We start from the raw sequence: 13,284 nt of genomic DNA, 5'->3' as shown, positions 1-13,284 counted from the left end.
GAGCAGGCCGCTGCTGATGAATGAATGCGTTAGCAATGCGAGCCCATGCAAATATATTACTACGTACAGTACTAGATAATGATGCTGTTGCTGCAGGGCGGAAGAAGAAGAAGAAGAAGAAGAAGATCGATTGAGTTTGAGATTGAGATCGGCGAGGCGCGGTGGCACTTGCTTCCATTTAAATAGGCTATACTAGTGATCGATGGTGCAAGACAACTGTGATCCAAGGCCTCTCTTTTATTTTAATTTATTTTATTTGGGTTCCCTTTCCCCTTTTCCTTTCTAAAACAGGTAGTAGTGAAAGGAAATAATAAGAGTTAAATTGGCAATTACTGTAATCTATGAGCTGGACACGGCACAGGAATCCACGGAGCTATCCCATGACGAACGAGCCTGGTTGCGCGAGCTCAAGGCCGCTGTGCTCGGCCTCTCGTCCCTGGCGGGCACGATGGCAAGGCAGCGCGCAAGAACTAAGTTCTTGCGCGACGGAGATGCATGCACAAAATATTTCCACCTGATGGCCTGTCATCGTAAAAGAAAGAACCACCTATTAGCCCTACTGCACAATGGCTAGACGTTCACTGAGGAGGAGGCTAAGGCCGGAATTGTCCACTCATATTATCAAGACCTGCTTGGCACGCCATTTCAACGGGCACAACGCATCGACTTGAGCCAGCTCGATCTGCCCCGGGCAGACCTCAGCGAGCTCGCCCTCCCCTTCTCTGCGGCTGAAGTCGCCAAGATCGTGCAGGCCTCGCCCACCGACCGTGCTCCCGGTCACCGCCGGCTTCCTAAAGGCAGCATGGACCATTGTTGCCCCAGATGTGGTCAGGGTTTTCGAGGCCCTTTGGGTGCTAGACTTCCGCAGCTTCTACCACATCAACGAGGCCACAATGGTGCTGCTCCAGAAGTCCGACGCGCCGGTCGGGCTGAGGGACTATAGGCCTATCAGCCTCATACACTCCATCGGCAAACTGTTCGCCAAAGGGCTCGCGATGAGGCTTGCTCCACGGATGTCCGAACTCGTCAAGACCAATCAATCCGCATTCATCCGAGGACGGCGGATCCATGAAAATTTCCGTGCAGTCCAGCTGACCTGCAAGTACCTCCAGGCGAGACATATCCCAACGGTACTCCTCAAGGTCGATCTTGCCAAAGCCTTCGACACCGTTGCATGGCCCTTCCTCCTCGAGGTCCTGGAACACGCTGGGTTCCCTGCTAGGTGGAGAGAATGGATCTCCGCCATGCTACGCACGGCCAGCACCAAGGTCCTCATCAATGGTCGGCCAGGGCAGCGACTATGCCACGCACGCGGTCTCCGCCAGGGAGACCCCTTGTCGCCATTTCTCTTCATCCTTGTAATGGAGGTCCTAAACTCCCTTATCAGCGAGGCAGACCGACGTGGACAACTGACACCGCTGCCGGGTCACATCATCAAACATAGAGCCTCCATCTACGCGGACGACCTCGTCATCTTCCTTGCGCCGAACACTGTGGACTTCTCTTTGCGTCGCTCAATTGCTCGAACTGTTTGCGGGCGCCTCTGGCCTTGCAACAAATGTCGACAAATGCGCCATCTCGCCGATTCGATGCTCGCAGGAAGAGATCGACGCTGTCCTGGAGGTCTTTCCTTGCAAGCTACAAGCGTTCCCGTCCATGTACCTCGGCGCGCCGCTACACCTCTCTAGGCTGCCCCGCAACTGTGAGCAGGCCATTGTGGACAACGTCGCAGCAAGGCTACCTACCTGGAAGGCAGGACTACTCACGCCGACAGGGAGAGCCACGCTCACGCACACGACTCTATCCGCCATCCCCGTGCACGTCTCGATTTGCTGCGCTCTATCAGCCTGGGCTATCCAGGCAATCGACAAGCGACGGCGTGGCTTCCTCTGGACCGGAGCCGACTCGGCAGTCGGAGGAAAATGCAAAGTGGCGTGGCAGGTGGTTTGCTCGCCCCGGGACTTAGGCGGCTTGGGCCTGCCGGACCTACGAGTGCTCGGCTTCGCGCTTCGCCTGCGCTGGGAGTGGCTGCGCCGAACCGAACCGGACTCGCCTTGGGCGTCGTTACCGGTGCGCGACGAACGGATAGTCCAACTGATGTTCCCCACGCATCGGTGCAGTTCGTCGTAGGCAACGGGGCCTCGGTCAGGTTCTGGACGGACGACTGGCTCCCGGCCGGCCCCATCTGCTGCTTCGCCCCGGCGGTGTTCCGCGCGGTGCCCGCCAGGCGGCGTGCTCGCTCGGTCAGGGACGTCATCGCCGATCACCAATGGGCCAGAGACGCATCGGCTGCCTCCACGACGGAGTTCATCGTCCAGTTCTTGACAATCTGGCTTATGCTTAGTGACGTGCACCTACAGCCCTCAGTGCAAGACCAGCTGCAGTGGAAATGGACGGCGAATGGATGCTACTCCAGCGCCTCAGCATACAGGGCATTCTTCATAGGGCGAACGCCGTTCTACGGGGCCAAGGAGGTCTGGGCGGCCTCGACGCCGTCCAAGGCCAAGTTCTTCTTTTGGCTGGCCCTCCACGGACGCCTCTGGACAGCCGAACGAAGGCGGCGTCATGGACTACAGGCTGTTGATGACTGCGCGCTGTGCGATCAGCAGCCGGAGACGGCCGACCACTTGCTGGTGGCATGTGTGTTCGCGAGGGAGGTCTGGCATCGCCTCTTGTCCGCCATCGGCCTCGACCACCTTCTCCCGTCAGACGTTTCAAGGCTGGTGGGCTGGTGGCAGGACAGCCGTGTCGTCCTACCTCAAAACCTCAGACGAGGCTTCGACTCGCTCGTAGTGCTCGTCTCTTGGACGCTCTGGAAGGAACGGAACGTCAGAACCTTTGACAACACCAGTTGCACGTCTGCACAGACTCTTGCGAAGGTCAAAGAGGAGGCGAACGCCTGGCTCGCTGTAGGTTTTCGCGGTCTAGCTGCCTTCGGCGCACTGCTCTAGTTCGCGCCTGGGCGTTACGTGTAGCAAAACAGTTTTAGAACGGGTTTTCTGCTTCAGCAGCGCCGTTTGAGCCGGCGACCTTTGTGTTGTGTTGCGTTCTCAGCGCTCCATGGCATCTCGCCGTGGAACGCTAACCTGTATTTTGTTTCTTCCACCATCTCTTAATGAAACACGTGTAGCGCACGATTTCGAAAAAAAATTGGCAATTACTCATTGTGCCAACAATTTGTCATCGCGCATCACATGCTGTATATCATCATCATCAGCACTAATTAAGCCCCCGCGTCCTGTATTATTATCATCAATCGCTGCACAGAGCTTGAATGAAATTAAATCTGACTTTGCAAATGTAACGTTGAGACGAGCAACCAACCAAGCACTATTTTGCTAAGGCCTTGTTTAGTTCCAAAATTTTTTGCAAAATAGAAATAATATCATTTTCGTTTGTATTTGACAAATATTATCTAATCATGTACTAACTAGACTCAAAAGATTCGTCTCGTCAATTCCGATCAAACTGTGTAATTAGTTTTTATTTTTGTCTACATTTAATACTTCATGTATGTGTCTAAAGATTTGATGTGACGGGAAATCTGAAAAATTCTGCAAAATTTTTTGGAACTAAACAAGACCTAAGAAAAGGCACTATGTCTCAAAAAAATAAAGAAAAAGATATAAACAGATGTATTATTTTTAATAATGCTATTTATGACATGACGAAGAAATGGGAGGGAGGAAAAAAATGTTAGTGGGGAGAGAGTACGCCAGTACGGCTGCAGGGAGTGATCGTGCCACGTGTGAATGACTAGAGACATCAACACCGACTATCCTCTGATTCAAATTATAAGTTATTCGAAAAATATTAAAGAGTCAAAGTATTTTCAAATTTGATCTAAATTATAGAGAGAAATACTAAAATTTGTACGTAGCGTAAAGTGAGTATACTATAGAAATATAATTAAGGAATAATGTAATGATACTTAGTTGATAATAATAATAATAATAATAATAATAATAATAATAATAATAATAATAATAATAATAATAATAATAATAATAATAATAATAATAATAATAATAATAATAATAATAATAATAATAATAATAATAATAATAATAATAATAATTTTATTATATAAATTTAGTCAAAATTAGGATAGTTTGACCCAAAAATTTTAGAATAACTTATAATTTAGGATGAAGGAAGTAGCTGGCTAGCAAGTCAAGAGGAAGGAACTGATCCAGCAGGACTGAACTGAACTGAGTCGTTGGCATGTCCGTGCGTCCACCTCCACCATGAGCCAGCCAGCCAGCCAAGATGCAGATCAGAATAATATCAGATCCCTGCTAGTGCTTGCCCTTCCCTTCCCTTCCCTCTTGCAAATTGTGCTGCTGCCACTAGATCTGGAATCTGGACTTGGCCTGTCTCCGGCGGCACCTCAAATATCACAAATATTCAAACCTCTATCTTTGTTGTCAAAAAAAAAAAACGCTATCTACCTCCTTTTTCTCCGCAGCTGCACAAAAACAAGTACTGTTCGTACCAAAATTGAAACCAATTCAATTCAGGCATCGATCACCACCTAACAACGCCACCTTTTTCCCCCACTTCAAAACAAGAATGCTTCAACTAACATCTGCTGTGGCAGCCCATGTATGGTAGTCTAAATAGGGCAGGGGCGGATCCAGGATTAGTCAAAGACTAGGACCATTGTATTAGACATTCATACTAATTATGTTTGACTATAGAAAAAATAATAATTTATCCACTGCAATTAAGGTTACGACTAGGGCCATAGCCCTAGTGGCTCTAGTGTTGAGTCCGCCACTGAACAAGGGGCATGCCTAAGGTAGTAGATTTGTCGACAGACAGGTGTGCAAGATACGAACTACAAATTAGATGGTGATGCAAGACAAAGATAAACATTTTATTCAGGTTTAACCGTCTGATTGTATTGCTCTGTATATGAGAGATGATGTGAGATGTATATGACCTGTCCTCTAGGGGATCTCTGTCCCTCCTTATATACCGTGAAAGGACAAAGTTACAAGTAAAGTATCCTATTTGATACAATATTTTTTTGTAGCCTTGCGGTGCACGTCGACTAGCATCGTGGGCCGTATGTCTTCATCTTGTAGGAGAAAGAACTGGTCGGCTAACCATTAAGTAAAAAGTTGTTTGAAGAATAATCATGTTGAGGACATTACAGAGAACATTATGCCAAAAATAAATAAAATATTGAAAGCGCACTTATCTTTGGATAAAAAATCTGATCGGTGGCGACAAAATTGTCTGGCCCTTAAGCTTTCCGACATGTGGTCATGATGATGGTCGCGGTTGTCGTAGTGCCATTCTTCGCAACGATCATTATTGTGGCATGACAGGTGGTCAGAGCAAGTAGGCCAAGCAACTTGGTTGATACCCCTGAGTAGGTTGGTGTTGTCGATCTGCCTCCGTTTGCAGCGGGAAAGCATGCAACACATTGTCGGCATGGTTGAAGATGTTGCTGGAGTGGTCGGAGCTGTAGCCAACTTGGTCGGAGTCGTAGCCAATGTTGGTGAAGAAGTGATCGACACATATTGGATCTATGCCTCCTCCTTGGTCACGGCAACGAAGCTATTAAAGTCGGTGGTCTAGGTGATCTGGCCAACGGTGAACGTGAGACCGTCCGCCATGGCCATGAAGTCGGAGATGATGACTATCTGGTTTGTCTGGGAAGTTGTGCACACCCCCCTACGTGGTGCACCACTATCGACAAAATATAGTCAGCAGTCTACCTAGGGGTATGCCCACGGTAGTAGATTTGTCGGCAGACAGGTGCGTAAGCTACGAACTAGATGGTGACATAAGACAAAGATAAGGATTTTATTCACGTTCAGTCACCGTGAGGGCATAATATCTATGTCTTGTGTCTGATTGTATTACTCTGTATATGAGAGATGTTGTGAGATGTATATGGTGTGTTCTCTAGGGGTAAGGGGACCCCCTATCTTTTCTTATATACTATGAAGGGACAGAGTTATAAGTAAAGTATTCTATTTGGTACGATATCTTTTTGTAGGCTTATGGTGCACACTGACCAACATCGTGCGCCGTATATCTTCACCTAGTAGACCGGACCACCTTCGATTGTGTGATCCATACCAAACCATGAAGGTATATGGATTTATACCCCCACATCGTGCGGTTTTATTCATGTTCAGCACTTGTCAAAATGGCGCTTCAGAAAACCTTACCTTGACGTGGACTTGTTTGTAACACCGATTTTCCCCTTCTTTCAATTATTGTGTTTTTTCTGTGAAATCAAAACGATTCCTATAAAATTCTTGTGTGAATCCTGTGAGATTCTTACGTTCCAAACATGTCATACCCTATCAAATTTATGGTCTCAACATTTTCCTTTTTCTTGTAATATTTAGAATCATGACATCATTATTCTGTTTATATGTGATATTTAGACTCATGCCATCATTATTTCGTTTATATGTGCCATTGCCATGTGTTTCAGTTCTAGTTGCAATTTGAAACTTGTTTGATTCATGCCATATTGAAATGGTACAATGGTGCATAAACACAACCAGTTTTATGCAATGATGACATCAGAAGCAATGACAACTATTGAGATTGTAATTGAAAAAACTTTGATTCGTTTGGCTGATAAGTCATGACTAAAAATAATGTTCGCTAATTTATTATGAGAGAAAACCACATTATTGAATGGCTGATAGATTTGGCTGATAAACTCAAGCGAACAGGTCCTCCTTTCCTTTCCTTGGCTTTCCCTAACTATTCTATGGTATCAACTTAGGAGTAGATGATAATTATTATATTAAAATTCAACTATTCAAGCTTCCTCTCGATGATTTCCATTTGGGCACTAAGCTGAGTCACTACTTCATAAGAGTCAACAGATTCGAAAAGAACCATTCTAAAAACAAATATATACTTATATCAGAACCGAATGCATCGTGAATCAACAAGCCATCCCAATTGTGCCCATCATCCATGTCATAAAGATTATCTGCAATATCATTTCCTGGTTTTTGTGTATATATCTTCTTGCTGTTTCAAACAACATATGTATCTAACCATTTCAATTACTCACCGGTAGTTTGATGTAATATTATGCTTTTTAATTTGTCTGCTCCTGATAAGCTTGCCATGCAATTGTAGGAACTAGCATTTCACCTTTTGTTAATCATCAACACTTCTTCTATAATAAAATCTAACTATAAAGTGTGTGTTATTATATACACTATTTCTGACATGGAGCTGACGAGGTGCCTTTTTTCTGATGGATTTGAGGGAGTACATTTTTTCTAGAAAAAAAGTATTGTTGATGTACATATAAATAAAATGACATTTGTACTAATAAAGAAGAAAATACAATAGACCTTTTTTATTGCGTAAATAAAATGACCTACACCTAACTTGTCTCCTGTAGAAATTATAATTTCACATGAAGGAGTACTCTCTCCATTCCAACTTATAATTCAATTTAATATTTTTTTACATAGATTTTGCTATGTATTTAAACATACATTAGATCTAAATATATAGCAAAATAAATGTATAAAAAAATCAAAGCAACTTATAATTTAAAATAGAGGAAATACATGTTAGCAGTTTAGCTTTAGTGCGAGATTAATTTAAAGCAGACCTGTTGTATACTATACACGCGGAAAGAAAGGAATAAAGTTGGATCGTGCTCATCCCTCGATCAGTCTAGCAATCTTAAGATAGAGAAATTGATGGGAGTGAGTTTTTGAAAAACACGTCTTGAGCGGATCCGATTACTCTTCGTAGTAAAGCCTCATTTGCACATCATAGATCTTGGTACGACAGGCACACGGTGAGACGTGCGTGTGGATGAACACACATCTCCTGGTGGACCCGGAGCTCCTCCCTGATCTTCTCCCACCGTGACCAGCTGCACCAGGTGCTCAAGGGCAGGGGCCCACTCCAGGAAGACGATCGAGCAGCTGCAGCTGGAACCACGTACTCTCTCTTTTTAATTATCGTTATTGATGTGTGTCATAAGTTTGACTCGATGGTAGAAAATACGTACAATATTTATATCTTCAAACAAATTTGTTAAAAAACTAGATTCAAAGATTTTTCTAATGATATTAATTATATATTATAAATATTAATATTTTTAATATATAATTATCGATAATTGTTTTTTGAGAAGTACAGACGACAATTAATAAGGAACGAAGGGAGTACATCCCTTGGAAATTCAATTCACCAGCAACTTGATGAGCTGAGGCTGTCAAGCACAAATTTAAGGCCAATCTCAGTGAAGACTGAAGAGTTTCATAGCGTTGTTTCCAAAGTTGTCATGTCATGTGAAATAAAATGAAACTTGGATGAAACACCCACTCTCAATGGAGAGTCTCATTCCATGGTTTCATAGACATTTAATTTTTAAGACTCATAGAGAGTTGGTAATCGTGCCAAGAGAGTTTCATCTAAATAAAACATATTTCTTCTCTCTTCTTAAATACACTGTCAGAGCATCTCTAAGGGTTTTGCATTTCGACTTTGCATTCTTGTAATTTGCCAAAAATCGTAAAAAGAGGTATCCAATGATTTTGCATTTGGAGTTTGCATTTTGGGCAACTTGACAAATGAGAGAGCAAACTTGGCATATATGCCAAGACACGCACGGCTTGGCAAAAGGCCGATCGCGCGTGTCTCCCGGTCCCCCGCGCGACCCGGACTTTCTTCGCGCCATATATGGTCCATCGCTGCCGTCCGCTGCAGAACTCGCGAGGGACTCCATCGAGACAGAAAGCCACCGCCTCACGCCATGAGTTCAAGGACGCCCTCCGTCCCTCCCACGACGGCCTCCAAGCAGATCAATGATGAACCAGTGCATCAACAATCTACCAGAGCCATGGAACGATAATGTACGAGCAGAGTAGAAAGAGGATCCAGGTACCTGGATAGGTCGCATCCGTCGTGCTAGCACTGCGGCGGCACTTGCAACGAGTGTGATACGAGTCGTCGCGGCGGCACCTACAACGACCGGTGGGGAGTAGGAAGAACTTGCGGCGCGACCTGTGAGAAAAACGCGAGAACTGACGGCGACTTTACGCGCGCAAAGGAAAGTCGCGCGGGCGCGCACAAAGGAAAAAAAATCACGATCAGATCCACTTTGGCTAATTGCCAACTCAATTATGCAAAACCCTTGGAGATTGTCTATTTTTTGACTTTACATTTTGTTTTGAGAGTTTACAAACAATAATAAATACCAACTGAATTATGCAGTCTATTTAATGTGAATGAAACTCAAATGAAACTCTCCCTAACACTAGCCTAAGAGCAACAGTGGTGGATGAAAAGGAGGAACAAGTGGCGATGGCTGAGGGACGGGCATCGGCGGCGGCGGCGGTAGCGTCGTCTAGCGATAATTATTGTCTACCAACACACAGACTGGTTGCTCTTAGTACTTTATTTGTTTCTAGAAGCTTTAATTTTTAAAGTTTTCTTAACTTAATTTATTAAACATGACCAAATTTAAAAAAAACGCTAAGATTTATGGTACCAAGTTAGTATCATTAAATTTATTATAGAATATATAAAATACTCATTTTATGTCACTAATATTAATGCTCTTTTTTATAAAGTTAGTCAAACTTAAAAAAGTTTGGCTGGCGCGGATTTTAGGAGTTGAAGCTTTTAGGGACAGAGGGAGTATAAGACCAATTTCAATGGGGTGTTTCATATCACAATTTCCAACACATTATATTTTTTAAACAGTGCAATAGAGTTTGATCCTCATGAAACTCTCTATGCTTCCATGAAACTCTTATTATCTCTCTACATTAATATAGTGTCGCATCAACATATTTAATGTCTATAAAACTTTGTGAAATTCTATTAGCTCTTGGTCTTGGGCCTTGTTTAGTTCATCCTAAAATCCAAAAACTTTTTAAGGTTCTTCGTCACACTGAATCTTGCGACACATGCATGAAGCATTAAATATAGATAAAAAATAACTAATTGCACAGTTTGTATGTAATTTGCGAGACGAATCTTTTGAGACTAGTTAGTCTATAGTTGGACAATGATTATCAAATACAAATGAAAGTGCTGCATTGTTAAAATAAAAAAAAATCTAAACCAGGCCTTGATCCTCATCATACATAAACATTCGTCCCCTGCGTGCCACGTGGAACCAATCGATCAGTGCCAGATAGCTTATTGATCTTTGACTTGACTCCCAGCCTGGCTCGGCCCCTTGCACTCGTGATATGTCACCCAGAATCTCCAATTTCATGTTGTCCTCAATACTCCAAAGTCCAAAAATATATTTCATAGGTAGGAGTGCATGATGTGTAATATAACACCAAGTAATACAGCATCTCTTAATGATGTTCGTATCATATTTGCATCTACATATGCTACAACCATGCTCCAGTTCATTCATTCAGTTAGTTAGTGCCTTGCTCGAACTGTAATATATAGTGCATCATCAAATAATTTTATACCTCCGGACATGTATCTCAATGATGATCTATGCATCAACTTTAAGGCTTTGTTTAGTTTCCAAAATTTTTTTGGTTCCGGACACTAGCACTTTCGTTTGTTTGTGACAAATATTGTCTAATTATGGACTAGGCTTAGAAGATTCATCTCTGCAAACTGTGTAATTAGTTTTTATTTTTGACTATATTTAATGCTTCATGCATGTGCCGTAAGATTTGATGTGATGATAATTTTAAAAAGTTTTTTGTTTTTGGGGGTGAACTAAACAAAGCCTAAAGCTACAAAATCTTTCTAATTTTCTTCTTTCTTTATTTTGTTTCTGCAATATAACATGCGATTCAAGCATGACAGATCTTGTTTGTACTCATGTCTCTTAAATTTAGTTTTTACCCAAATGGAGTTGGGTACATTACTGTATGTCACGCACATATAGGTACAAATTTATTTGGCAGTAATGTACATATCAACTGAATCCGATGAGCGAGGATTAAAAATTTATAGTGTACAATATATAGGATGATGAATAATGACCTTTCTTACATACATTGGAGAAGAAAAGTAACCATGCATGGATGATGTAAGTATATATATATTGTGTAAATCAATTAGTTTCTCTTTGCTAACTTGAATCCGTCAAAACAGAAAAATGAAAACGAAAAGAGTCCATCTCGGATTTTCGTTAGTTCGTTGTTAAATCTGTAGAATTAATTTTGAAGGTGAAGAAGATGCAGCAAGGATTCAAGGGTGGATGGATATGATGAGCAGCAGGCACAATTGAGGCTGCAGATGAATTAAGGATGCACGCAGGCGGGCCGAGGTACGCAGCAGCAGCAGCTAGCCGGCGCCATGGAGGACGCTGCCGTCGGAGTTGTGCCTCATGGTGAGCCTGCCGTGGCCGATGATGCCCTTCTTCATCATAGCCACGAACTCGCCATAGTCGATGCGGCCATCCTGCATGAGTGAGTGAGTGAGTGAGATGATGGAGATGGATATATGGGATGCTGATGCATGCTGGGTATATATATATATAGTGCATGCGGATCGTCAGTCACTGACATTGTCCTGGTCCACCTCTGTGATGATGTCGTCGAGACCGACGTCGACCATGTTGTGGTCCCTGCACGCCTGCTCCAGCTCGTCGACGGTGATGTAGCCGCTGCCGTCCTTGTCGAAGTAGGCGAAAGCTGCGAGCAGGTGCTCCTCGCGCTCCAGCTTACTCATGTGCACGGTGGCTGCGATGAACTCGTCGTAGTCGATGGTGCCGCTGTTGTCGACGTCGGCGGCGTCCATGAGGTCCCTGATCTCGCTCTCCCTGAGGTTGGAGCCGTACCTGGTGAGCCCTTCCTTGAGCTCGTCGAAGGTGATGGCGCCGCTGCCGTCCGTGTCCATGGCCTTGAACATCTCCTTGAGCCCCGCCAGCTCCTCCTCCGACAGGTTCTGCGCGATGACCCGCAGCGCCATCTTCTTGAGCCTGTTCATGGCGGAGAACTGCTTGAGGCGCGTGAGCACGGCGGGGTCGAGCGCCCTGTCCGGGGCCACGCCGTTCTCGCAGATCCAGGGGTGGCACAGCACCTGGTGCGCGGTCATCCTGTCGGCCGGCGGCGAGCGCAGCATCCGGCGGATGAGGTCCTTGGCGCTGTCGGAGATGGTGGGCCAGGGCTCGGAGTCGAAGTCGATGGCGCCCTTGAGCACGGCGTCGAAGATGCCCTGCTGCGTCTCGGCCCAGAAGGGCGGCACCCCGCTGAGGAGGATGTAGATGATGACCCCCGCCGTCCACACGTCCGCCTCGGGACCGTAGTGCTTGCACAGAACCTCCGGCGCCACGTAGTAGGGGGACCCCACCACGTCGGTGAACACCTGGCCGGGCTTGAAGAAGACGGAGAGGCCGAAGTCGATGGCCTTGAGAGACGCCGGCGGCGCCTCGTCGTCGTCGTCGTCGTCGTCGTGTCGACCCCGCCTGTCCCTGCTGTCCTTGAGCAAGAAATTCTCGGGCTTGAGGTCCCGGTGCATCACGCCCAGCGAGTGGCACGCCTCCACCACGCCCACGATGACGCGCGCGATCTCGGCGGCCTTGCGCTCCGAGAAGTAGCCACGGTCCACGATGCGGTCGAAGAGCTCGCCGCCCTCGCACAGCTCCATCACGATGTGCACGTACAGCGGGTCCTCGTACGCGCCCTTGATGGTCACCACGCTGCCGTGACCCGCAAGGTGGTGCATGATCTGGATCTCGCGCCGCACGTCGTCCACGTCCTCGGGCGTCAGCAGCTTGCGCTTCGCGATCGACTTGCACGCGAAGGCCGCGCCCGTCGAGACCTCCGTGCACAGGTACGTCGTGCCGAACTGACCCTGCCCGAGCTTGCGCCCCACGGCGTAGAGGTCGCGAAGCGCAGGGGTGACGTGCCCCAGCACCGCGGTCGGGGACGAGAGGTGCTGCTGGTGCCCACCGCCGCGCATGGCGCTTGTGGTGCTTGTGCTGCTGCAGGTGCGGTGCCGCCGCCGCCGCCGGTACTGCCGGTGCTGGTGGTTGCGGAGGAGGAGGAGGAGGTCGCTGCTGCTAGTAGTAGTAGAGCTGCTGCAGGCGGAGAGGGAGGACGACAGGGCGCTGTTGTGGTGCCCGCCGTAGCCGCAGCAGTAGTAGTCGGTGGGCGAGGAGGAGGAGGAGCCGCGGCAGGAGTTGCCCATGCATCGTTCGCTGGCGGGCGGATCGATCAGAATGAAACGCCGGGAGCCACCGGCATACCGAGCGACTGCGATCGATCCCGGCCTCTCGCTCCTCAGATCAGCTCCGCTATGGATGGGATGGGATCCTCAGACCACGGCAGGAGGCAGAGGGTT

General features: G+C 46.4%; 1 protein-coding gene across 1 annotated transcript; it reads right to left on the bottom strand.

Annotated features, from left to right (window-relative positions):
• Nucleotides 10,867-13,253, bottom strand: LOC8066450 (calcium-dependent protein kinase 6). Its single transcript, XM_002453054.2, has 2 exons — nt 11,506-13,253; nt 10,867-11,400 (listed from the first exon to the last, which is right to left on the bottom strand). The coding sequence occupies exons 1-2, from the start codon at nt 13,129-13,131 to the stop codon at nt 11,284-11,286; spliced, it is 1,743 nt and encodes a 580-aa protein (XP_002453099.1). The 5' UTR covers nt 13,132-13,253; the 3' UTR covers nt 10,867-11,283.

This window comes from Sorghum bicolor, chromosome 4 (assembly GCF_000003195.3).
Source record: "Sorghum bicolor cultivar BTx623 chromosome 4, Sorghum_bicolor_NCBIv3, whole genome shotgun sequence".
Taxonomy (NCBI): Eukaryota; Viridiplantae; Streptophyta; class Magnoliopsida; order Poales; family Poaceae; genus Sorghum; species Sorghum bicolor.
Note: the sequence above shows the minus strand (reverse complement) of the source record. Positions and strands in the feature narration are given on the sequence as shown.